This window comes from Durio zibethinus, chromosome 20, assembly GCF_047325235.1.
Source record: "Durio zibethinus cultivar Kanyao isolate XHJ-2024 chromosome 20, ASM4732523v1, whole genome shotgun sequence".
In the NCBI taxonomy this organism is placed as follows: domain Eukaryota; kingdom Viridiplantae; phylum Streptophyta; class Magnoliopsida; order Malvales; family Malvaceae; genus Durio; species Durio zibethinus.
The window spans coordinates 2,670,512-2,697,930 of record NC_143181.1 but is presented as its reverse complement, the minus strand read 5'-3'; the positions used below and the strand labels follow the sequence as shown (position 1 = coordinate 2,697,930).

The following is a 27,419-nucleotide window of genomic DNA, read 5'->3' as shown; positions in this document are numbered from 1 at the left end:
GCAAGATAATTTAAGAAGAATGGTTATAATATTCGAGATAATTTTAATAAATAATCATCGATAAAATTTAAATTTAAGATTTCTTCATAAAAAATGATGAATCTTAATCAACTGAGCCCTTAATCAATCAAAGAGTTTGTGTAATATATAATTGAAGTTTTTTTAGTTTAGGAAGTAGCACTTCAAGTGAGTTTGTATTATATATAATTGAAGTTTATTTAGTTTAGGAAGTAGCACTCCAACAAAACCATCAGTACAACAAAAAATCAAAACTAAAATAACTTCAGTCAATTTTTTTATAAAGAAGGCTGTTATATGAGAATAAGATAATAGAAAATATAAGTGTTTAAATTTCAAATTTATTATATGCTATATTTTAAAAGTGATTTTATGAATTAATTAAATTAAATTTTTAATGTATCTATTTTAATTTTTATTTAATCAATTTTAATAAACAATTTTTTGAATTTTACCTACAAACTTAATTTGAAATTTTCCTTCAAATTGAAACTTGAAAAGCATATGCTTTTGACATCATATTGTTGGATTTATTGACATGTTGGAACTTGAAAGTTTGATTTCTAAATTTCTTTCAAAAGTAGTAATTATCAATATCATGACATGATTCTTAATTTCTAGAAAAGTATCAGATAACTGTCATTAGCCAAAAAAAACCACTTCACAAGATTAATTAATTAATTACTGAGATGAAAATTGAGAGCATTTCATCTACAATTTATTTTATTATAATATTATAATTGTTCAATTATAATAAAAAATTATATAAGATCTATCATTAATAAATATGGGTTACATATAAAATTTCGATCATTTTTACATAATTGTAAATTATAATTGATTAATTCTATTGTTGGTACCCAAATTGATAGGCTGAGCCCACTTAATGCAGAAGATGTTTGTACAAACTCAACCATTAGTATTTTTCATCGTAAAGATTATAGACACAGGAGATGACACTAGCTGCCAGGAAACTCAATCCATCAAAAAAGTTCACTTCTCCCATACACCAAGGCAATGAGCGTCGATGGAGCTAAATTTCACGGTTGACAGGTAAAACATTTCAATTTTTCACTACTAACAATTCCCGTCCCTCTTAAGAAGGCAAGAGCTGGTTGGCTTAACTCCTGCTGGTACGTTGCATCGTCATCCATTGAAAAATTTTATGTAATTTAACCAAAAAGAATAACATACGTGTTAATTTTTTGGGCAGGGAAAGGTTATATTATTTATGTTTTGAAGATCCGAGAAATTCCAGAATCCATGTGAAATTTAATGGTCACAAAATCGTATTGACTCTGGAATTGACTGACTTGTCTGCGGCTTTGGGAAGACTCCTCCGCAGCGGTCTATTTGCGTTCCATCTTTATCTGATGGGAAAAATGTTTGTGCGTTAACTTACAGGGACGTGAAATGCATCACATAAAGCCAAAAAGGCTTGAACCGATCGGTAGCAAAATAAGAGGAAACAAGGGCTATTGTATTGTCTATACGAAACAATAATGTCAGCCAAGGCGCAAGGGCATCTTTCATGGCTTGTTGCTACCGCTTGCACTTGGAAAATTCCTTGCATGAGATAAAAAAGTACAAGTTTTGATTCAAATGGTAGAAAAACTATACATTCCTTTTGGAGGATGAAAATTATTCAATTACTAAAATTGTTTGCAGGTTTTTGAAGAAATTCGCGATGAGCTGATATCTAATTAAGTTCAGATAGCTTTTATTTATTTTTTATATATTAAAAACAACTCAAATAGTCTCGGATGAAATGATAATAGTACTACCAATTCTCTTTTATTGTTTTCTAAGTCAAATCAAAATTCATTTTTTTGACATCCAAGGCCAAAACCATTGGCAACGTCATACAAAACGAAAAATATCCCCAAATTTGCTGCAATTTTCTCCTTCCAGCGTCTGAAACATAAAACCCAACAATATTGGGGTAATTAAGCTCCAAAAAACAAATGAAAATGATAGTAATAAAAAGCTAAGATGCAAAAAAAGAAAAAAGGACTAGTAGGATACAAAATCACAAATGGAATACAGATAATCGTCCTCAAGTAAACGACCACAGCAAGAGTTTTGACCCTTTAAAAAAGCCAGGCTCATTAATGAGCCCAAAAAACACCGAAGCATTCACCCGAAATGGACCTTCCATTTTTCACAATAGGTCTAAACCACCCACACAGTTCAAACTCAATACGGGCCCACAGGCTAAATCATTTGACAACACTGGACAATTGTTTTGGGCCAGTAAAAATGCCACTGGACATAGAAGAGCAAGACATGGGAATCGGGGTTTCCGGCTTTCGCCGACAATGGAAGATGTAAATGCCATGGTGGGTGCTAAATGTACGATTATTTCTTTTGTCGATAATGATAACGTCCTCTGTCTTTTGTACGAGGGTGCTGAGGTTTCAATTGTCTATTGGCCATGTCCTTGGCTTTTGAGATTGGAAGCTGGATGGTCCATGTACAACGCTAACAGAATCGCATTACTAGATACCTTGAGCAATTTTTAGCTCGATAGATTATGGCTCAAAGATTCATAGAAGAGTGAAGCTTGATGTTGATGGCAATATATTCGGCTTTACAGTCAAAGTAAAGGGGGAGAAACATCGGTTGTTATCGCAAGCCTTCCCTCAACAGCTTGACCTTGCCATATGCATGGAAGCAATGTTCTTGCATTCAAGGATATATGATGAAAAAATCACACAGATTGGTCCCTTAGTTGTGAACCTGAGTTTGATCTTTCTTGCAATGAATCTGAGACATGTTTTCTGAAACTCCGTCCTTAAAATTACGGTTTGTTTCCAAATTACATCATAGAGCGGTGTAAGAACTATGCAATTGCTAAGGTTTCCAATTTATACCCATTAAAATCAACCAGCCATATGCTACATATTGTTATCCCAAGACTCAATTATGGAATGGATATCTTGAGCCACGTTATAACGCAGACTTCTATTTCAAATTGCCCAAAGCAAATCTGTCCTCCTACAACAAGCCCTTTAAAGATTAAAAGCTAGAATGTTCTGCACGAGTTGATGAGCAGCTGGACTGAACATATCCAAAAAGCCCTGAAAATTCATCACTGAAAATTGTCCTTTGGTCTGCACGTGTCATAGGAGGAATCGAGTTTTTTATCATCTTTTTAGTCTGGTATTTCTTGATTAGAAATCTTCAAGATTCACGCCCAACGGGTGGGTACCATTCACGCAGGAGCAACCTTAGAAAATTCACCTATGCTGACCTTGAAAAGGAAACGAATGGTTTCAGGAAAGAAATTGGAAGAGGCGCTGGAGGAATTGCGTACATAGGCAAACTGTCAGAAGACCGAATTGCTGTTATCAAGCGACTCATTGATGCAAATCATGGGGAAGCTAAATTCCTAGCAGAAGTGAACACCATTCGGAAGCTTAATCACATGAATTTGATAGATTTCTGGGAATATAGTGTGAAGGGAAAGCACAAGCTTTTGGCATTCCAGTACATGGAACATGGATCCTTGGCAGAAACCTCTCTTCTAAAACAAGTGATTGGAAAAAAAAAAAAAAAAGATTTCAAATTGCAGCGGGAACAGGAAAAGGCCCAGCTTGTTTACAAGAATGTTTAGAGTGGATTCTCCACTGTGATATAAAGCCTCAAAACATTCTCATAGACTCTAATTATCAGTCTGAAGTGTCAGATTTTAGCCTGTCATGGCTGCTAAACTGAGCTGATGTCAAGTATTTAAAAATCTCAAGATTACGAGGACCAAGAGCTTCCATGGCGCCTGAGTGGGTCTTCAACATCCCCATTACCTCCAAGGTGGAGGTTTATAGCCATAGGATTGTTTTATTGGAGTTTTTTTTGGCCAATGTTTATTGGAGTTGGTGACCGGAAGGAGCCCTTGGATGGGTAAGAGAGCAAACGAACTGAACAGAAACATGGATAACAATGATAATAGACCCAGCATTGGACGGGAAATATGTCAAGCCTGAGACGTCGATCTTGGTTGCATTTTATCATGACATTCTTCGTTGCACCTTACTTCTCTTCTCTAAATCATATATTAGATCACTAAAACATAACTTATGTTGTTCTCTAAAATATTTCATATGATAAACTATGTATGCATATGGATAGTGCATAACTAATTAACTAAATTGTATATAAAAAAATATGTAACCACAAAAAAATACTATACTACTGTTCTGCTCTCACTTATTTATTAATTTGAGCATTAATAAATGTAGGTTGGTCGGCAGTTTCCTGATAGACACCATGCATTATTGCATCGTCGCATTCACAAATCACAATATACATCGCATAGAAACCAATAGACAGTTCTCTTTTTTTATCATTTATCATATTCATTGTCTATGGACTAAATTATGCTTGAATATATAACAGTTCTTATCTTTTTCATTTTCTTATAGGGTAGTTAAAAATCCAAGGTTTGAGTATATGCTCCATCATAGACTTCTTCATATGTACCTCAAAATATATATATATATATATATATATATATATATATATATATATATTCCTTGGGATTTTATTGCTCATCGTCATCTTACTTCCCTGAATTTATATCTTTTCATATATCACTTGGTGTTTCTTTTTTCTTTTATCAATATGTTTTAAAAATTACTGTTTTCTAATAATTAGTAATTTAATTAGAGCCCAATGGGTTTTCAATACACTAAATAGCAAAATTCAACTAAAAAAATACATTAAATAAAAATTAATGCATATATATGTTAGCTGATTTTTACTAATATTGAAATTTCATGACACATACAGAAATCAGATTCAATGTATTTTAAGATTCATTTAATGAATAAATCAAAAATCAGATGGATGTCAACCTTTGATGACTTGAAAATGATTTTGACTCTTTAGTCATGAGTACCAATTAATTCATTAACATAACCAGGGCTACCTTGCTAGATGATTCGTAATTAATTTAACCCTTGTCCGTGCTACACTTCTCCACGTTCTTGTCTATCTATTTATATTCATTTACTTGCTCATTAGTTTTGCATTCGGGTCCAAGTTGCCAGGGCCTTCATTGTACAAAATTCATGGCCACACCATTTGTCGTACTCTTTCTATCCTTAATTTTCTGCTGAACTTTTTGGGCTCATTCTTCTGATAATCTAAATGACGGTTCATTGTTGTCAGTGGAAAACACAGGTGATGTTTTGACTTCACGGGATGGAACTTTCAGTGCCAGATTTCACCCCATTGGTCAAAACGCCTATTGTTTTGCCATATGGTTCAACAAACCATCCTGCAGTGATAATTGCACCGTAGTCGGGATGGCAAACCCTGACCATCCTGTCAATGGTAGACAATCGAAGCTCTCCCTGATCAAAACTGTAGTCTTGTTTTTACAGCAGCTCGACATCTTGTTGTTTGGGAGACACAAACTGCTTCCCTGTCTCCTACACATTTAAAACTCTATGATAGCGGCAATCTGATCCTGCATGATTTAGAGGGATTCACACTTTGGCAAAGCTTTGATTCACCCACCGATACCCTGCTTCCTCTTCAACAGTTCAACGAGGACTCCAAGCTTGTCTCATATAGAAGCCAAGTGAACTGTTCTTCAGGTTTCTTTAGTCTTTATTTCGACACAGAAAATGTCCTGTGTCTTTTGTACAAAAGTCCCGAGATTTCAAGTGTTTATTGGCCAAGCCCTTGGCTTTTGAGAGGGTAAGCTGGAAGATTAACGTACAACGACAGCACAATCCCAGCACTAGATTCCAAGGATTCAAATAACAGTTTAAAAACGGAATAATAATCATAAAATTACGATAGCATCACTACCCACTATTATTATTGGACAAGATACGATTGATAAATTCATTCACAATAAAAATGGAGTGTAACGGTTGCAAAATAATAGCATAACGAAGAATAGCGGCAATAATAAATCATTATTATCGCTATTCCGTTTTTCGACTCATGATCTAATAGTTCAAGAAAAAAACAAAATTTTAAGTTTTCAACTCTGCATAATAAAGCAATAGACCAGCAGCAGTAAAAGTAAAAACAAAAGCAAAAAGTAAAACTCAGAATCTCATATATTTAGCATCAAAATTAATTTGAAAACGAGGTAGAAAACAGACGAATTATTTCAAGTTTCAACCATTCAATCGGTACTTTGACACCCAAATTCAAATCAGTCTCAAGCTTTTAATCAACATTCAAGATCAAATAAGGTAAGAAAAGAAAGTTAAATTACCTTCTTTTTTTTTTTGCAAAATTTTCGTAAAATGATGTCCGTTGTGAGAGTTTGAGAGAGATGAACAGGGTATTTCATAGGTATTAGGTAAGTGATAATGATGAAGGGATGCGAGAGAAAATGAGAGATGAAAAAAAAAAAAGGAAGAAGAAGAAAAGTTTGGAAAGCGAAGCTTTGGACGCAGGAAGAAGATGAACAGAAGAGAGCAAGCTATGTTTCTAAATGGTTCTCCTAGAATTAAACAAGTCGAGGGACATTTTGCACGTGGGGAAGGATTGGGTGGGGTGGGGTGAGGCGTTGGGGGGGGTAAGGAGGGATTAGGTGGGGTGTCGGGGGGTGGGAGTTGAATTTTTTATTTAATTTTGTAATTAATTTTAAATTTTTTTTAGATAAATTTTAATTAGAGGTTTTAAACATTTATAATTAAAAAAATAAGAGATTAATAATTTAATATAATATATATAGAGATTTTAGATGAAAATTTTTGATAAATTTTTTTATATAAGTTAGATGAAAAATAATTAAAATTAAATATTATATTTTGATTGTATTATTTATTAATTTATAATTTTGTATCTGAATTTTAACATTTTTTTGTTGTTTTGATATTTATATTATTGTCAATTCTTTTGATATTAGATTAATTCTTGTTATTTTTGTGTAATTATTAAAGATTGTATTTATTACATAATTATTGAAACTTATTTTTGATAAAAAAATTTTATATCAATTAGTATATCAAAAAGATTAAGTTATTTAATAAATTTAACATTTTATGATCTATTACTCTTACTAAGATTAAAAACTAAAAAATAAAAAATATAGGTTCGAAATTTTTATTAAAATATAAGTTTGAAAATTTTTAATTTTTGAAATTTTTTTAGATAAAATCTAATTAGAGGGATTGAAGATTTATAATTAAAAAAATTAAGGGATTAATAATTTAATATGATATATATAGAGATTCTAGAAAAAAAAATTTGATAAATTTTTTTGTATAAGTTAGGCGAAAATTAATTAAATTTAAATATTATATTTTGATTGTATTATATATTAATTTATAATTTTGTATATGAAGTTTAATAATTTTTTTGTTGTTTTGATATTTATATTGTTGTCAATTCTTTTGATATTAGATTAATTCTTGTTATTTTGTGTAATTATTGAAGATTGTATTTATTATAGAATTATTGAAAGTTTTTTGTAATAAAAAAATTTATATCTATTAGTATATCAAAAAGATTAAGTTATTTAATAATATTCTTAAGATTAAAAACTAAAAATTAAAAAATTTAGTGTAAAATCAAATTTTAATGATGTAATAAGTAATATTAATATTTCTAAATATAAATTTATTTTGTTTTTATACAAAATAGTAAATATGCCACCACGTTAAGAGTTCTCGAGTAAAGAAGTAGAGGGCGTGCCAAGTGATGATATATGTTGACATTTTGGAATACCTATGCCAAATACAAGAGAAAATATTTCATGTAAATTTTGTGGTAAAGTTGTAAAATGAAGAATAATACATTTTAAAGAATACATTGGTCATAAAACTGACAATGTTACACCATGCCCCAACTTTACTGGTATGTTATGTTTTTATAATTCGTTTAAAAATATTATTGTTAATTTCTTAATAAAAATTATAAAATTACATAAGCATGTACAACTAATTTTTTCTTTTTTTTTAACTATATTATTAATAGGTATAGTAAAAGAAAGCATGGTGAAACTCATTCAAGATAGCAAATCAAAAAAAGCTAACAACAAAAGGAGAAAAACTAAATTTTATCACAGTTAAGAGAGGAAGATGATTATAAATGATTTATTGATGAAGACATCGCTACTAGACAAGCCGTGTAAGATAGTATCCAATCACAATATGAGTGACACAGAAGAAAAAAAATTCAAACAAAGAACTAGTGGTTAGAGTAACATATATGAAGAGGGACGAAGCTCTCATGCTTAGTTGCTGAATATTTTGAAGAAAGAACAAGAAAATCAACTTCAAATGAGTCTAAATTTTCATTAAGGAGAGCTATACCTGAATTAGTTAGAAGTAAGAGCTCAAAGCAACCAAAAGTAGGTGATTCATTTTTAAAGACATTAAGAAAAAATATGGGTGAATCAGTATCAAAATTTTTTATCTATGATCGACTTCCTTTTCAGTTAGCAAATTCTCCATGGTTGCATAATTTGATAGCAAAAGTTAGCCAACATGTAAAATTTTTAATACCTCATGAGGTCTCAGATCTATATTTAGAGTCTGAGTATCAACAAGTTCATGAATGGGTTAATGGATTAAAAGCTCATTTGAATGAATTGGGTGTCACTTTGATGTGTGATGGTTGGACCAATAGTTTGAATCAAATGTATATCATTAATTTTCTTGTTTACTGTAGTAAATGGACCATTTTTTAGAAATCTGTAAATATCTCAAGTGTTTGTAGTAAAGATACAAACTTTTACTACAGATTATTAGATGAAGTTGTGAAAGAAATTTAAAAAAAATACATTGTTTAAATAGTTACTAATAACGAGGCAACACTTAAAGTCGCAGGAAAAAGACTAATGGAGAAAAAAAAACATTTATATTGGACAGCATGTTTAGCTCATTGTTTGAACTTGTGCTTTAAAGATATTGGAAAGAAAAAAAATGTGGCAAAAGTTTTGGATGATGCAAAAAAAGTGACTTGTTTTATATACAATCACATTTGAACTGTTAATTTGATGAAGAAATATACACAAGGGAAGCAAATACTTCGTTCTGCTCTTACCCGATTTGTCACTCATTTCATACAGTTAAAAAAAATAATGAGACAAAAGCAAAGTTTGAGAGAGATGTTCAATTCAAAGGTTAGTACTTAATAATTAGTATAACTATTTAAATCTAGCATCTTTTTATGATATCATTGTTTAAAATATTAATTTAAAATATATTACTCTAAAAATTTATTAATGAATATATAGGAATTTGAAGTTCAAAATGGGGACAACAAAAATCAAAACCTGCTTATGAATACAAAAAAATCATTTTGAAAAAAGATTTTTGAAAAAAAACATGCGATATAATAAAAGTTTAAGAGCTTTTGGTAAAGTATTACGTCCTGTGAATGGTGATGAAAAAGCAACAATGAGCTTTATTTACGAGGTTGTGGATAGAGTTAAACAAGCAATTCAACAAAATTATCGTTATTTTGCTAAATATGAAAAAATTATTGATAATAAATGGAGTTTCATGCATTCTGACTTGCATTCAGCTGGTAAGTAAACCAAAAATATAAATGGCATTTAAAAAATATGTTTATTTTTTATACTTAAATTGCTTATATATTTATTTTTTATTACTTTAATATAATATTGTTATGAATTATGTTTAGGTTACTATCTAAATTCACAATTTCAATTTGGAGTAAAACATTCTACAAATGTATTTAAAGAAACATTAGAAGGTATAAAAGCAGTTATTGAAATATTATAACATTTGATAGAAACTCAAATCAGAATGATTAATCAAGTTAGTATTTAATATTATTTTATAACTTTAACATTTATTTTATGTATTAAAAATTGAATTATTTTTTATTTATTCATTTATTATTGTATTTTCAATCGATGTAGTTATTATTATTTCGAGACAAGCATGAAACATTTAGTACTCCACAGGCATAAAGAGCTTTAAAGCAACTAAATTCAGATAAATAGTAAATTAAATAATTATAATTTATTTATATTATTTAATTGTATAGCACATTCAAATTTAATTTAAATAATTTTATACAGCTGAATGGTGGATGATATATGGCACTTGTATTCCTAAATTACAAAAACTAGCAATCAAAGTGCTTAGTCAAACAATATCTGCATCAAATTGTGAACATAATTGGAGCACATTTAGCTATATTCACACCAAAGCAAGAAATAGATTGAAGTTTGAAAGGCTTCAGAAACTTGTATATACCTATTATAACATGAGGCTGAGGATGGAACATTAGAAAAGAATGAGCATTGATGAAATAAATAATAGTTTTAATCTTATTAGTCTTGACCATATTTTTGAAGATGATGATCCACTAACAGAATGACTGCAAGAGAAAAAAAATCCTCTGTTAGATGGTCAAAACTCTGATTGGTTGCCTGTAGATAATTTTGATAATGAAATGAATGTGTCTCATTCAATTCAAGTCCAACACTAAGTCAGAGTGATGATGGTGGTGGTTTAAGTCCAGATGATGATGGTGATGGTGATGGTGCGAATTTTGATGATAATATGAATGTAAATCGACCTTGCAGCCCACTTGGAGGAGAATTTGAGCTTGCTGCTACTGGTGGACTTTTCATTAATATGACAGAGTACGGAGTAAATTCATTTGCTGAATTTAGTGAAGGTCAAAGTGCACGTACAGCTCGATCAAAAGAAAAAGCCAAGGAGCACCACTATGATATTTTTAAAGGTTTTTCATCTTCAGGTGGAAGACCAAATTTTAGTAACTTTGAGTATAATGAATCATCTGCTAGTACTCAAGGACATTACTATCTATCGAAATAACTTAATTTTCAACATCTTTATGATTATCCACCTCCGTATGATTATTATCCACCTCAAATGTATCCCCCACCTCCTCAAATGTATCCTCCACTTCAAATGTATCATTTACCACAAATGTATCTCCCACCACAAATGTATCAAGAACAAAGGCCTCAGAGATGGAAATGGAGTCAACTTGACTCTTAAAGTGAAGATAGAGAATTTGATCCTCCTCGTCATTCTACCATGTGGTAAAATTTGAAATATATATCAATAATTGTAGGTGATGGAATTTGAAATTATTATATTTTTAAGTTTGTAATTTTATTAAATATAGATGCTTGGTATTTAACATATTATGTTTTGTTAATATTTGATTTATCTAGAATTAATATTGAATATGAACTTGGCCAAGAAAAATTTTGTGAATAAACCAAATATGAATGCTTTTTATAATCTAAATAAAATTGTGAATAATTTTTTTAGAAAATAAAAAACATAGTGTCATAAACTATTTTTAAAATTATTGAATAAGAGTTTTTATAATTATAATTATAATTATTACATTTTATAATAAATTATGCAAAAAAAAAAAAAAACTTTACGACCGCAGTGACCGCAATGATCTTCATTATATCCGAAAACGCGATAAACGCAACGTGACCAAAAACGTAACCGCGGCCGCTATTTAAATTCCTGCTAGATTTCTTGGGCAGTTTTAGTTCAACTGATGATTTTACTTTCAAGTCAGCTGATTATGGCTCAAGGATTCAAAAAAGATTGAAGCTTGATTTTGATGGCAATATACGACTATATAGTCTAAGTGAAGGGGGAGAAACATGGGCTGTTTCATGGCAAGCCTTCTCCAAGGCATGCCTAGTCCATGGAAGGTGCGGACCAAACAATCTCTTTACTTAAATTCCTAATTATGGTAAAAAATGCTCTTGCATTCCAGGATATAAGATGAAGAATCACATGGATTGGTCCTTTAGTTGTGAACCTGAATTTGATCTTTCTTGTAATGAAACCAAGGCTGGTTTTATAAAACTCAAAACATACTGAATTCTACGGCTACCATTATGGATTGTTTCCAAACTACACCATAGACCAATGTAAGAACTTATGCCTGAAGATATGCAACTGCATAGGTTTCCAGTTAGATTCGTTAAAGCACACCAACCATACGGTACATATTGTTATCCCAAGACTCAATTACGAGATGGATATCGTGAGCCAAATGATAGTGCAGACTTCTTTTTAAAATTGCCCAAGGCCAATCTCTCCTCCCTCGACGAGCCTATTCAAGATTACAAGCTAGAATGCCCGGCACGAGTTGAGTAACTGGACCGAACATATCCAAAAAGCCCTGAAAATTCAGCACTTAAGTTTGTCCTTTGGTCTGCGGTGCTGTCGGAGGGATAGAATTTTTAATCATTTTCCTGGTGTGGTGGTTCTTGATTAGAACTCATCACTATTCACGCCCAGTGGGAGAATACCATCTCGCTGCAATAAGCTTTAGAAAATTTAGTTATGCTGAACTTGAAAGGGCAACAAATGGTTTCAAGAAAGAGATTGGAAGAGGCGCTGGAGGAATTGTGTACAAAGGCAAACTGTCAGATGATAGAATTGCTGCTATCAAGCGTCTCATTCTTGATACTAACCAAGGGGAACTTAATTCCTAGTAGAAGTGAACACCATTGGGAAGCTAATCATATGAACTTGATAGATTTATGGGGATACTGTGCAGAGGGAAAGCACAAGCTTTTGGTCTACGAGTACATGGAACACGGATCATTGGCAGAAAACCTCTCTAAAACACTTGATTGGAAGAGGAGATATGAAATTGTAGTTGAAACTGCAAGAGGACTAGCTTATTTACACGAGGAATGTTTACAGTGGGTTCTCCATTGTGGCATAAAACCTCAAAACATTCTCATAGACTCTAATTACCAGCCTTAAGTGTCAGATTTTGGCCTGTCTCGGTTGCTAAACAGAGGTGACGCTAAGCATTCAAAAATCTCAAAGATTCGAGGAACTAGAGGTTACATGGCACCAGAGAGGGTTTACAATATGCCCATCACCTTGAAAGTGGATATTTATAGCTATAGGATCGTTCTGTTGGAGTCAGTCACTGGAAGGAGCCCTTCAATGGTAGTCCATGGAACAGATGGTGAAGAGGAAGAAGAGCAAGAAGCTTTAGTTAAATGGGTGAGAGAACAGATAATTACAATGATAGGTCCCATGCAATCACCAGAAACGCCGATGGGAGTGATAATAGATCCCACGTTGGATGGCAAATATGGCAAAGGAATAGATGTTGATCCTGGTTACAGCAGCTCCGAAATGTGTGCAAGACGATAAAGATGCAAGGCCGACGATGGGTCAAGTAGGTCAGATGCTATCTTCTCCTTGGATAAAATAATGAAGCAACAAAAAAACATTGTCATGCCCAATAGAGCGAATAAACTTGTTATGTAGTATGCTGCATTTGTCTCTTTTTGTTGGTCCGTACCGACACGGGGATATCAAGGTCGTTTCCCTTTTTCTTTTTCCATGGTATTGAGGAATTTGTGTATCAACAATAGCACCAAACCCTAAACCAGTTAATTATGATGCTTTGTCCTCGATAAGACATCAATTACACAATGTATTAGCAGCAGCTTAAGAACCTTGTATTCTTGGAATTAATTAGAACTTAAAAGAAGAATGGACCAGAAATTTTGTTGGTTTTCAACTATTGATAAGTATCAAAAGGTTCTATCACATTCCTTAAAATCTTCAAACCCACCACTTAAGTAAACTACCAAACAGAAACAAAACCATAACTCTTTTTGGTTTCGGTTTTATACAGAACTCCAGGCGTCAAACAAAAACGGTTCATGTCCTTTCTGTCCAACCTGGTAATCTCCTTCCACCTTGCTCATGAACAACATCCTCTCTTTTCTTGATTCCACCCATTTTATCCCACTGTACACTACCAAAATTATTATTTCTATAACCAACGATAAAAGAACTAAACCAACAAAAACAAAAAGACTTAAAACCGAATAAAGGAAACAAAAGACTCTGTTTTTTAACTCTCCTGCTGATCTTCTCCTAGTCTACTCAATCTTGCTAATTCCAATACGATTAACAACAGAATTTCTGATAGCCTCAGTTTGAAAACAAAGCCCATTTTGTTCAATACCAGCCATGTAGTTTCTTACTTCTTTTCTTATCATCTCTTGCATAACTGCCAAAAACTCAGCGCTAAAAAACTGCTTCTCCATCCTAAACTCACCGTTTTGTACCCCCACTTGCTGCAACTGCACAGCTGGAATCGAAGCAGGAGCTGGGGGTGCTGTTGTCACCTGGGTTGGACTTGGAATAGGATTGGATACTGGTCCCTGATCAGAGATTTCACAAGAATCGGATCCAGGCAGCGAGAGGCTCAGTAAGGTAGGTGGATCCGTTGTCGATGATGCTGTTTCCATATGCTGAGTGGAAGGGACCAAAGAACCAGCTCTTGCTAACGGTCTGTGAACCGGTGAGGTAGCGGGCAAACTCAAGTCACTCAAATCGGATCCCAAAGGACTACTGGGGTTCAGGTAAAGACCCGATACATTATTACCAGTACCAAGACTGGCCGATCTTTTAAGCGGCTGCGGCGAATCATCGTTCAAATCATCAGTCATGGAAGAGCATTTTCGCTTCAGGGTCGAGTTCCAGTGGTTCTTAATCGCGTTATCTGTACGGCCATTGAGGAGTCGAGCGATGGTAGCCCATTTGTTGCCGAAGCGGGCATGGGCTCTGATTATGGTGTCATCTTCTTCAGGAGTGAAGGGTCGGTGTTCAACCTCAGGGGAAAGCTGGTTGCACCATCGGAGCCTACAAGACTTTCCTGATCTACCCGGTATCGATTTGCTTATTAAAGACCAGTTCCTGGGGCCATACGTTTGAACCAACCGCTTTAAAGCCGCGTCTTCTTCTGGACTCCATGGACCTTTGATCCGATCCACATCCTTCCTTGTAGAAGCCATTGGAACAATAAAAAAAATAACTCTAAAAACTGATTACAGAAACAAACACAAAAAATTTCTAAACTATTTTCTTTTCAACAGAAAGAAGAGGGCTGGTGTTTGAGAGAGGGAGTATTGTTACTAAGGTGGCAGAGGCGGAGGCTCACCTTCGGTTAAAGAGAGGAGACGAAGGAAGCAAATCGGGAGGCATTTATATATGGAAGGGGAGAAGGATGACTTATTGAACCAGTAGTAGTGACAAGTGACCGGGCATAGCCGTTGAGGGAGGATTCTTCCAAGCAAGGCAGTTATTAGTATACAGCTGTCAATGTGACACGCGTCATTTTCTCGACTCTATTTTACACGTATTATTATCAACCCCCTCCTCCCCTTCTAAAATATGGATTAAACTGTTAAAAGGTTGAAAATATGTACAAAATCAGGGTAATTAAGAGTAGTTAAAACGACCGTTTTGGACGTTAAAATTTGGAAGGGCAGATTTGATCTTATCTGTATTTTAAAAAGGCCGAAAAGAAAACAAATTATGAAAGACATAAGTGTACGGTTGGGAAAGGACGGTGACTTTGACTAAGCCAGGCTGGACTGCATATATTGATAATAAAAGCTTTTTAAAAATTTTATTTGTTTTTAATTTATAAAATGATGACGAGAAAGGAAAAGGACACGCGGGAGAACTGAGCTGGCGCAGAAAACGACAAATGTTGTAGCAGGTGAGGGACGAACGGTACTACAATTGTGTCAGTCCAGCCTGTCATAAACCCAAACGTCAAAGCCCCACTTTCAGTAATGCCCATCCTTCCCCCTAACTGCCCACTTCCGACATTTCGCCACGTGTCTTCACGCTCCTACCTGAAACTGCCAAAACGCACTTCCCGCAGCTAGTCCTAAAGACTTGAAACAAAAGTCCCACGCGCTCCCTCGCACGTCACCTCGTCCACCCAATCGCTGTCCTTTAGCCGTACCGCCACGTTTCTATAATCGCCATATCACGTGACTTGGCCCATCATACATATGCGCCTCACATGAAGTCCTCCCTTTCTCCATCTATGTCATATGATCCTTGGTCCCTACTCTTTGTATTCTAAATTAAGCCACCAATATACGAGCAAATTTTGCTTTCATAGAAAATAATCAAATAAAAAAAAATCAAGAAACATTACGAAACATTCTAGGATAATAATCCGTACAAGCACTAACTATGTATTTTGTGGCCATTTACGAGAGGAAAGATGCGAGGGAGGGAAGCAGTGGGGCACGCTACTGGCTTTGCCTTTAAGCAATAAAATTATGCTTTCGATTCTTACAATTACGCCCCGTGTTGTAGTTTGCAGCGGAGAGTTTCTATATACAAAATGGGACAAAGGGTGGCAGTGCCAGTGTGTTTTGAATGTGTTACCTTTTAAGTAGACCAAAATACGGATCAAATTGTAGGAATTGAAGATATGACTAAGGGGATGTGATTGGGCTTTACCGTTGAATTAATTGGAAGGGCATACGTACAGAAAGGAGGAGGATGTTTCTAATCACGTAAAATCTAGTATGAAGTCCAAAATTATAAATGGACTTATAATAGATAATTATTTATAGGAAGAGATTAAGTTATATTAAAATAATTATATTTTTTTAATCATTAATTTTAATAGATTAAATAGATAAGAGAGATAAATAAAAAATTTTAATTTATTCTCATCTTTTAAATATATTGAATTCAATTATTAAAAAAATGTAAAATTTAAAAGTTTTACAATTGATCCTAAAAATTATAATTTTATACTTGTAAAATTGTAATAAAAAATTGTAGAATGCTCGTTTTAGTATCACTTGGAGAAAAAGATTAGGTACAAACAAAACTTTGAGATACTCAACCCATATTAAAAGAAACTTATCAATTTGGAAAAAAATGAAAAGGATATTTAATTAAGGGTTTATATTTAATGTATTATTTATATATTTTTAATAAATCAGATGATATCATTTTACTAATAAAGTGAAATAAATAATACTATCTTATTAATGAATAATTTTTTTAAATTAATTTTTTATATATTTATTTTAAAATTTAATATTTACTCATTAATAAAATGATATCATTTGATTTATTGATAATGTATAAAATTTAAACACTAATAATACATTAAATATAAACTATTTAATTAAACATTCAAGATTGTGAGTATTAATATCTTATCCATGACTAATTAGGAATATCAATAACTTCATTTTTTTGTCTGGGACCTCTTGACGTCTGATAGCTACTTTCAACTTCGACTATTTCGAAGTCAATCAAGTCGGACATCATAAAAGGGACAAACTTTTTCAAGCCTATTTTTTTCATTTATAAAATCTAAAATCGAAACTTTACTTAAGAAAAAATCAAGTTCTTTGTCACTCGAACCAACAGACGTTAGTACATCTATAATTTTATTATACATTACGAATTATCCATTTAAAATTTTATCTTTACATTGTTTTTTTGTTAACAATATTTTCGTGTAATGCAATAACATAAAAAATGGCATTTGAGACATAAACATAAAGTTTGATCTTGAAATGCAAAAGCAAAATCATGGTCTATCAACATCTTCCCTTGTATTCTCTTTAGTATTTTTAAATAAGAAAAAAAAAAGACAATTTTGTTTTCAATTTCATGTTTGATATGATACAAGCATTATCATAAGTTGGAAGACATCTAAGTATTTAAAAGACAAATTATGGGCTATAAAGTTATAAAAGTTGGGCCACAAAAGTATTATCAAATCACAGCTAGCTCCTTCTGAATTTAAAAAGTAAAAAAAATCGACTGAGTTATTTACTCAATCAATAAAATTAATTTTTATGATTGTCAAATTACTATACGTTTAATTATTATGTCATTATAAGTGAGAATTGATATTTAGATTTATTGTTGGAAAGCAAATTTACCATTGTCAAGAAGAGACTTATCCAACTACTTTTATTACTGTTTCATTAAGGCATCACTTTATAATAAGACTAATTAATTTTTAATTTATTTATGATCATTAAATGCAGTTAATGCTTATCAAAGATCATTAAATATAACTTATAATTATTTTATAAATTTTTATTAAGTTTCACATAAATTTATTATCAATAATCAATTATCTTGCTCATATTAATACTCTTTTCTCTCATGTATAAAAAAAAAAAATGACCAAGTATGATATGAACTAAGATTTTCTCTTTCTTAAACTTTCTAAGCGCTTACAACATACTTGCTTCAACTTTTGACATGTGACTAACTTGAATGTTTAATGCATCGCGAATAACCCATTTCGATACCCTAGGTCATATTTTATTTCTATAGGTCCTAGCTGTCTTTCGAACAATCACCAATAAAATTAACAATCTAACTTAAATCCATCAAGTTTTTAAGGTCGAAATTTTTTTTGAAAATTAAGTTTTTAGTTGAATTTAAAAAAAAAAATTAAAATCGGAGTTTTAGATAAATTTATTTTGATTCAATATATATAATTTTTTATTATTTATTTAATATTATATTTATATATTTATATTTTAAAATTTTTATATTTATATTTAAAAAATAAATATTTTATTATTTTTAAATTATATCAATTATAATTTGATGCATATACGAGTTAAGCTTAAAAATAATATTTTAATATTATATTAAACTCAAATATTTATTATATAAAATTAAATCAAATTCGATACAAATAAAAATCCATCCCGACGTTATAGGTTATCATCTCTGGTCGCCAAGCTGGCTCCCTCCCAATCAACAGAACCACATCATTGGTCTGACTAAAGGCAAAACTCAGGACCGTGGCTAATTAAGTTAATCTCAATCATTTATATTCCTCCTTGAGCCAAAAGATGGTGGCTTTTGACCGAAAAATGGTTGAGTTTATTTGCAGCTGGTGGTGCTGGAGACTCTTTCTCTTAAATTATTGGTGTGGCAGAAATGGACAAAAAATCCATAAAAATCAAAGGTCCCTCTGCTATGGGCAGAGCCAGTTCCTCCCTCGCCAAGCTGGGTCGTTAGCAAAAATGGATGGGACCCAACAAAGTCCACGTGGACACAAACTGCGCCACATATGATCAGTTAAAGGGAGGTAGGGCTGGGGTTTGTTTTTTGTGGCAAGCATGGTTTTGAGCGAGGAAACAAAAGACTCTTTTTATTTTTGTTTGGGTAACCAAACCGCAGGAAGGGATTTGGAAAGGGTTGGCATGCCAGCTATAAGGCACTAACCCCGAGTTCCAAAGAGAATCATAGTCTTGGGATTCGTGAACGAGCTTTTGGGATTGGGACGGTCCCATTTAGCCCACGATTTTCTGCTGCATGCATCTATCGTACGACGTGATCACCTGACGTCAAAGAGGAGAGAGAAGGATTGGAAACTGGATTTGGTGCTGTTGCTGGAGTCGAATGGAGTAGTAATAATTGTACAAAAAAAGAAAAAAAGACTGGAATAGTAGTAAGTATATTTTATGGTAAGACTAAAGGAGATTTACCTGTTTTCACTGATTGCGTGCAAATTTCCATTTGGATGCTTGAGGGGCTACATGGGGCAGCGAATGGGATAGGATCTTCTTTCTTCTCCATTTAAATGGGGAAAGCCAGTTGTAAAATGGTTCTCAACCCTACCCTACAACAAACTAATTGCCAAAACAGGAGAAAAAGTTGTAAATATGAAATTCCACTTGCATTCATAGCGTGGTCCTTGTGTGGTTTATTAATCCGAATACTAAAAGGAGGGAAAGGAGTAAGGGACCCCATTGAAAATTTGACTCAGTGAAGTCAAAACCAGCCAAGGGATCCAAGTGGAACCCCAAGCAAGGAAGAGAAGCGTCTTTGTCTCCCTTTTTATTGTTTTAAGAGTTATTTTGCAAAGTGGAATACAACAAAATACAAATAATATTATACTGAAGTGGGATAGATGTGCACCAACAAAACTATATGTAATACATCTTTTAGAGTTTGTTACGTATTGGGGTGTTAATGTGATAAAGCAATCATGAAACTTGGTTCATGTCAGAAGAGGTTAGATCCACTTCTGCCCTTAATGGCTATGGACTGATACGACGTTACAGTCATATGGGATGGCATTAATTTTGATAGGTTGACCGGAAATATTTGTTAATTGCTTAATTAAAATTGGCAAGTAAATGACTGTACGGATTTTCCTCCACCATGCAGATTAATCGACAACGGTCATCGCATGCAACGTTCGGCAGCTAGCGGAGTTGGGTTACAAGAAGTATCCCTATGAAATTTAGAAATATCGATCCACACTTCACAGTATAGGGGTTTTTTTTTTTTTTAATTTGATAATTCATATATTTATATTATATATATTTTATTTTAAATACATGTAAAATATAAAAATTAATGTATTATAATTCGTATTCATATATCCAAAAAATATTTTTTATTTTTATTAAATCCATATAATTTTTATAAAATTTTTAAATTTTATTGCTTTCATATATTTTTTCATATTATTTTTGTGTTGTATTGAAATTATTAGATTTAATTTTTTTTATATGAAAATATTTTCCCTAAGGTTTTGACTATGTTATAGATTTATATAGACATATGGTCTTGTCGTCAAAAGGGACTAACGTAAGCAATTTGAAGAAATTTTATGCAATTTGAAAAAAAAAAAAATTTTGATTGTTCAACTGTGAAAATATTCCAAACATATTGTATATTTTTCTTCACTCATATGGAGACAAGACAAGGGGTGGCTTTATAATAATTGGGTCTGAATGTTAAATTTGGGCTTGAATTATCTTCAATGCCAGCTGGTCCTGAAATTTAAGCTTGAACGTTGGTTAATAAATTGAGTTTCTAACTTAGGCCTTCTGGTAGACAAGTTGGGCTCACGAGGGAAAGAAGAAATTAGAGTCTGTGTCACTGCGCACAATAGTTTGAGCTCATTAAAAAAAAACCCATAATAATTTGAGCCCATTAGCATATTATATGCGTGAAATAAATAATTAAGTGAAAAAGATATTAAACGTATAAATTTTTTAAAATATCAATTTTAATAATATATTAACCGATTTAAAATAATAATCCACATAATTGAAAACAAGTTGGAATCGGCTAAATCTGCTAGTAAACTTATGAAGCATTGACTGAATGAATGTTCCACCCTGTACAATCTTTATACTTTCCAGTTGTCCACAAGGGCCGAGGCTGACGAACCCACCAACCATGCCAGCTTGTTGGAATAAAGACAAGTAATGACTTGCATGGGCTGCATCCTTAGCCCTATACCCTAAACACACTTTCTCATTTTCGCGAACATTTTCGAAACAATTTGATATAAACTTCAACCTCTTTTTTATGATAGTACTAGAAAGTAGAAATAGCTCGAAGTTCCCAGTCATCCCAAAACAAAAGAAAAAGAAGAATATACGTTAAACTCATATCCAAGCATTTGATTCACGTATCAAAGAAATTGTTGCATTCTTGTGTTCTAGTACAAATTGCTATAACAAAAGAAAAAAGCCCAAATAATTGAATAATATTTACTAGTGTTAAGACACATGTATTTGTCTATGTGACGGATGAAATATTATTATTCATTGGCATAATTAAATCATGAAAATGAGATAGTTATATTCAAGGCTTGAAAGAAAATCCCACGTGGATGACCCAACATGGAAAATTAGAATAAAAGAAAAGAAAACCAATTGGAAAACCATATAATAAACAACCAGACTTTCAACATGGTCCTGACTTCGAGAGATAAATAGTTAGAAAGACAGATCAACCTCCCTTTTGCGACAGGACGCCGCAAAGTCCCTCCCCGGATGCTTTCCTTCATTCTCTTGGTTCTTGTGGCTCACGCCTTACCAGTCAAATGTCAAAATCTACTTCAACACAAATTAAACATAATTATCCTGGCCGGACAAAGTAACATGGCCGGTCGTGGAGGTGTAGCCAATGACACTTCGACGGGCATTCCAACTTGGGACGGCGTAGTTCCTCCACAGTGCCAACCGAACCCTTCAATCTTCAGGCTGAGTGCAGACCTGGCATGGGTTCAGGCCCGTGAGCCAATCCATGCTGATATTGATGCCAGGAAAACAAATGGGATTGGACCTGGAATGTCATTTGCCAACGCTGTGCTGAGCAAGGACCCCAACTTTGGCTTGGTGGGGTTGGTGCCTTGTGCCATTGGAGGGACCACCATAAGCGAATGGCAGAAAGGGGAGTTTCTGTATGAGCAGTTGGTGAAGAGGGCTCAGATGGCGTTGCAGAGTGGAGTATATAGAGCGATGCTTTGGTATCAAGGGGAGACTGATACAATAAATCAAGACGATGTTGAATTGTATAAAGGTAGATTGAAGAGATTTTTCAATGATTTACGCTCTGATCTCCACGCACCTATGCTCCCAATATTCCAGGTATCATTTGTTTGGTTGTTTCTTTTCTTCATAAATTAGATTTTCTTCGATTTTGTCTTGTAGATTTTATGAATCCTGTTTTGCTTTCCCTGTACCAGTGGTCAGTTTTATTCCAAAAACTGGATCAAAGTTTTGATTAGACCCTAGATAAAGATTGAATCGACAGCTTGTTCCATATCATCTCTATGCATTGGCTCTGTTATACCGAATTACTATCATATATTTGCATAAATTTTATGGAATTGGTTCATTTTCCTAGCTTCTTAGAAGTTTAAAATCATAGAGTTTGACAGAACTCACACGATGGATCCCATATCTTTATTCTTGGGGATCAGTTTTGGATCACTGGAAAAAATAATAAACATTATTCACTTGAATTTGACCTTAACATTGAATCATGACTTGCCGATTCTCCTAGGACAAGAATTTCAGATTTCAACGTTGAAGGAAAGTCCAAAGTTAACCGGCAACTTGCTTATGCAACAAGCTGGACTAACATGGGTAGTTTCTTTGGTAGGTGGCTCTAGCATCAGGAGAGGGACCTTACATAGAAGAAGTGAGAGAAGCCCAGTTAAAAACAGGCCTTCCAAACGTGAAATGCGTGGACGCCAAGGGATTACCACTGGAACCAGATAGGTTACATCTCACCACTCCATCCCAGGTGAAACTCGGGGAGATGTTGGCTGATGCATTCCTTCGGTTCATACCCAGCCCTTTACAAGGCAACGATGCTTCACCCAATTTTTCTAGTTTTGTTCCCTATTTTTTGATGATCGTTCAAATTTTCAGATGCCTCTGGATGACCATTACTTTCAGATAGAGATTGGTTCTAAATATTTGATTGTTTCTCTGTATTCATACTAACATAGGATAAGAATAAAAAATAGGTATTTATATGAACTGAGAATCAGATGTTGAGCGATAGCTGCTGGAATCAATCTTGTGCTTTATCATTTGATCATTAAAAATTTGGCTCTTCACAGAACTCCAGACAAACAATTTGCAATGTCTATAATTAGCCTAGATTGAAAACTTATCACGAGTCTTATATTTTTTTTTATCAATGATCAAAATTAAATTCATGATTAATTTGACTCAAAATAATAATTTTAATTTTAATTATGTTTATCAAAAAATATAAAAATATAAAATTTATATTAATACAAGTAGATCTTTGCTCATAGTAAATATTGAGGCAATACCAAGTCAATTCGAATTAAATTTTGGGTTGAAACTTCTCAATATTACTCAAATCCACTTATATGTCAGATTAGGTATCGTCGACCTTTTTATGGACAATAAAAGGTCAAGTAAATCAATTTATATTAAGTGAAGTTGCTAGTGCAATTCTCATTTTTTCCTGGAGAGCCATGATTTCCCCTACATTCCATATGTAGATAAATTAACATAATTAATTTGAATATGATTTTGACATTCCGTGGATCTGATAAAATTTAGCAGGCCTCAGTCATACGGTACTTTAACTCATGACTTCTTTAATTTAAAATCAAAATATGTTAATTATTTTTAAAATTACTCATAAATGAAATTAAATTAAATCGAGTTTGAAACTTATATATATATATGATATTAATAATTATTTGTTTGATTTGATAATTGGAGTTCAAGGTTTTGACTAACATCTATTTTTCTGACTAAATTTATTTAACCAACTTAATATTTTTATCTAAATTCGGACAAGCCTTCAGACATAAAACGAAAGATGTTATTTTATTAGTCAATTATAAAAGGCACAAAATTCTATCAATACTTCAAAAAAAGTAAACGTGAATCCAAGACTACTAGTGCTAACCATTGAGAGAGAGAACAAGGGAGAGCACCAAGCAATGTCCACTGTATCTTTATGGAATCTAGCGTTATCTCCCAACAAACGGATCTGTCTCTCTCCTCTCTCATGGCGTCCTTCTTTTCCCTCTCACGCCATGTTTCCTCGTCGCCAGAACACCAAAACCGTCGTAGTCCTGGTCAGAATGTTGGACTCAAAGCCCACTGTCCTCGTGGCAGAAAAGCTCGGTGACGCAGGTATCCAACTACTTAAAACTTTCGCCAATGTGGACTGCTCCTACAACTTAAGTCCTGAAGAGCTTTGCACCAAGATTTCGCTTTGTGATGCTTTAATAGTGAGAAGTGGAACCAAGGTTACTCGGGAAGTGTTTGAGTCATCTATGGGAAGGCTCAAGGTTGTGGGTAGAGCTGGTGTTGGGATTGATAATGTGGATTTATCGGCTGCTACGGAACATGGGTGTCTCGTGGTTAATGCGCCTACAGCCAATACAATTGCGGCTGCCGAGCATGGGATTGCTTTGCTCACTGCTATGGCCAGGAATGTTTCCCAAGCTGATGCTTCTATGAAAGCAGGTTTGTTGTTTCTATTGCTTGCATTGTGTCTTTTTATGTTTGGATTGGTTTATCAACGGTTTCTTGTTTTGTTAATGTCATTTAGGCATTTCTTCAAGCGGCATGTGTGCTCTTTTTTGTCTTTCACAAATTACAGTTTGTTATATAATTATAGATTGCCACGTGTTTACTGTCTTAATTTGGCTGTTACTATTCAACAAAAAAGCTTGAAACTTGAGAACTTTAAATCTGAAGAAAACAATGTACAACTTGAAAGTTGAAATTTTGTCTGTGTTCTCTAATTTCTAATTTGAGTAAGTTGAGTGGGGAATTGAGTTTGTGGTGAAGGAAGTTTAGGGCTTTAAGTTTCAATTTGTTACTTTGACTTCTTAATGTTAAGTAGAAGTTTGGTTTGTCCAGGAAAATGGCAGAGAAACAAGTATGTAGGGGTATCCCTTGTAGGGAAAACACTTGCCGTTATGGGGTTTGGGAAAGTTGGTTCAGAAGTAGCCAGGCGTGCTAAAGGACTTGGAATGAATGTAATTGCACATGATCCTTATGCCCCAGCAGACCGCGCTCGTGCAGTTGGTGTGGAGCTGGTGAACTTTGAAGAAGCATTGTTAACTGCTGATTTTATCTCCATGCACATGCCTCTCACTCCTGCTACATCAAAAATGTTCAATGATGAGGCTTTTTCTCGGGTGAAGAGAGGGGTCCGCATTGTCAATGTTGCCCGTGGTGGTGTTATTGATGAGGAAGCTCTACTACGGGCCTTAGATTCTGGGATTGTTGCTCAGGTTTGTGTATATTTAAGTATGTGCCACATAGTTGGAGAGTTGGTAATGTTACTTATGTGCAGGCAGCACTTGATGTGTTCACAGAAGAGCCCCCTCCAAAAGAAAATAAGTTGGTGCGGCATGAAAATGTGACTGTCACTCCTCATCTTGGTGCCAGTACCACAGAGGCTCAGGTACTTTCTTGGCTATCTGATATGGCCTTTTTCCTTCTTTTACCTTGTCAGATGTTTGGTTTCACAACCTTATAACAATTGTTTTGACTAGGAAGTTGTGGCCCTTGAAATTGCTGAAGCTGTTGTTGGGGCTTTGAAGGGGGAGCTTGCTGCTACAGCTGTAAATGCCCCCATGGTCCCTCCTCAGGTATCAACTCAAATTTTAGTTATTCCTGTATATACTTCTTATTACATATGATGGCGATTGGATTATGCTGTCTGTTTTGAGACTGTTTATAATTGATTACTTAAATAATGCAATAATTCATATATCTTCAGAGAAAAGAAATTAACTTGATCGAGTTAGTCAAAACTTTTCTTGGATATTTACCTTTGTTTGGCAATCATGTGCACTTCAACTTTTCTTGTTTTAATATCACAGGTTATGTCAGAACTTGCACCATTTGTTTCACTCACTGAGAAGCTGGGTAGATTGGCTTTACAATTGGTTGCTGGTGGAAGCGGTGTGAAGTTTGTCAAGGTGACTTATGCTTCTGCTAGAGGTCCAGATGATCTTGATACTCGGCTGCTCCGAGCCATGATTACGAAGGGTCTAATTGAGCCTATTTCTAGTGTTTTTGTGAACTTAGTGAACGCTGACTTCACGGCTAAACAGAGAGGCCTTAGGTTAACAGAAGAACGTATTGTATTGGATGGCTCACCTGAGAATCCTCTCGAGTTCATCCAGGTTCAAATTGCCAATGTGGAATCTAAATTTGCTAGTGCAATTTCTGAGTCTGGTGAGATTACAGTAGAGGGAAGAGTCAAGGATGGAAAACCCCATCTGACCAAGGTTGGATCCTTTGATGTTGATGTAAGCCTGGAAGGCGGTCTTATACTCTGCAGGCAGATTGATCAACCCGGTATAATTGGAAGTGTGGGCAGCATATTAGGCGAGGAAAATGTAAATGTAAATTTCATGAGTGTTGGAAGGATTGCACCAAGGAAACAAGCTGTAATGACCATTGGTGTGGATGAGGAACCCAGCAGAGACGCATTAAAGAAAATAGGAGAAATTCCAGCTGTTGAAGAGTTTGTCTTCCTAAAGTTGTAACATAGACTACTTAGTCATACCATCATGCTCGATCTGTTTGTTACTAATTTTGAGCACTGCTCTGAAAAATGTAGTTTTAGATTTAGAGTGCATTTTGTTATTGTATTCCAACTGCTAATTCGATTGGTTGGATAATAGCCTGAAATTTCAGGTAGGTGCCTTAAAATGTTCCCTTTTCATGTAAATTATAATACTATCTCCAATGCTTTTTTACTACTGTGCTCTGTCGCAGATGAGGAGTTCTAAGCGATATTTTTGGCCAATTGAGCAAAATGTTGTACGCGTCTATCAAAATTTATTGTCAGGAATTCATCATGGATTTTGCTACTTTATCAAGATAATTGTAGATTGGTATTATTGCATGTGACGCTGTGGTAACATTAACTCAAGTTATAAGGTACTGTAGAAACAATTAGTACAACATTTTCAAGCAGAGAGCAATTTTGGAACCTCGAGTTTCTAGTACCTAGTGCCATTTGGTAACTGTCCTTCGGCATGCAGAATCTGGACAAAGTCAAATGTGACAAATTTCACACAAAGCTTGCAACATGAACACAAAGTTATATACTCGTCCGGCGGCACCTCTTATTTTGTTTTCCTTTGATTTTTACCTGCTATTGGTTAATACTATGGCTCTCACCAAACTTTCATTTAGCAGGGAACTGAAAATATAAATGAACAAGGAGCAGTAGAAACCATGGTGGAGACTATAGTTATACGATCATCGCTAGGGTAAAACAAAGAACCCAGGATAAAGAACGTAGGAGTGGTTCACTTGAGTCGTTACCGGCGCA

The 27,419-nt window shown here is 33.9% G+C and overlaps 2 protein-coding genes and 3 pseudogenes across 3 annotated transcripts; 4 read left to right on the top strand and 1 right to left on the bottom strand.

The window, feature by feature from the left end:
- Positions 1–1,969: 1,969 nt before the first annotated feature.
- Positions 1,970–3,913, top strand: LOC111314864 (putative receptor protein kinase ZmPK1; annotated as a pseudogene).
- A 1,174-nt stretch (positions 3,914–5,087) lies between these two features.
- On the top strand, positions 5,088–13,206 carry LOC111315092 (putative receptor protein kinase ZmPK1; annotated as a pseudogene).
- Positions 13,207–13,491: 285 nt separating this feature from the next.
- Positions 13,492–14,985, bottom strand: LOC111315448 (transcription factor MYB44 pseudogene; annotated as a pseudogene). Its single transcript, XR_016330649.1, has one exon. The product of XR_016330649.1 is annotated as a transcription factor MYB44 pseudogene (transcript).
- Positions 14,986–21,537: 6,552 nt separating this feature from the next.
- Positions 21,538–23,197, top strand: LOC111314863 (putative carbohydrate esterase At4g34215). Its single transcript, XM_022916481.2, has 2 exons — positions 21,538–22,204; positions 22,722–23,197. The coding sequence occupies exons 1-2, from the start codon at positions 21,608–21,610 to the stop codon at positions 23,022–23,024; spliced, it is 900 nt and encodes a 299-aa protein (XP_022772216.1). The 5' UTR covers positions 21,538–21,607; the 3' UTR covers positions 23,025–23,197.
- Positions 23,198–23,915: 718 nt separating this feature from the next.
- LOC111314862 (D-3-phosphoglycerate dehydrogenase 3, chloroplastic-like) lies at positions 23,916–26,841 on the top strand. Its single transcript, XM_022916480.2, has 5 exons — positions 23,916–24,583; positions 24,983–25,359; positions 25,422–25,532; positions 25,624–25,719; positions 25,954–26,841. Exons 1-5 carry the CDS (start codon positions 24,052–24,054, stop codon positions 26,623–26,625), a joined length of 1,788 nt encoding a protein of 595 aa, XP_022772215.2. The 5' UTR covers positions 23,916–24,051; the 3' UTR covers positions 26,626–26,841.
- The last annotated feature ends 578 nt before the right edge of the window (positions 26,842–27,419 follow it).

Excerpts from the sequence above, each read along its gene's own strand:
- LOC111314863 (XM_022916481.2), top strand. The coding sequence starts at position 21,608 with ATGCTTTCCTTCATTCTCTTGGTTCTTGTGGCTCACGCCTTACCAGTC. Across the intron at positions 22,205-22,721 it reads CTATGCTCCCAATATTCCAG|GTGGCTCTAGCATCAGGAGA; the intron begins GTATCATTTGTT and ends TTTCTTTGGTAG.
- LOC111314862 (XM_022916480.2), top strand. The coding sequence starts at position 24,052 with ATGTCCACTGTATCTTTATGGAATCTAGCGTTATCTCCCAACAAACGG. Across the intron at positions 25,533-25,623 it reads CCAGTACCACAGAGGCTCAG|GAAGTTGTGGCCCTTGAAAT; the intron begins GTACTTTCTTGG and ends TGTTTTGACTAG. Across the intron at positions 25,720-25,953 it reads CCCCCATGGTCCCTCCTCAG|GTTATGTCAGAACTTGCACC; the intron begins GTATCAACTCAA and ends TTAATATCACAG.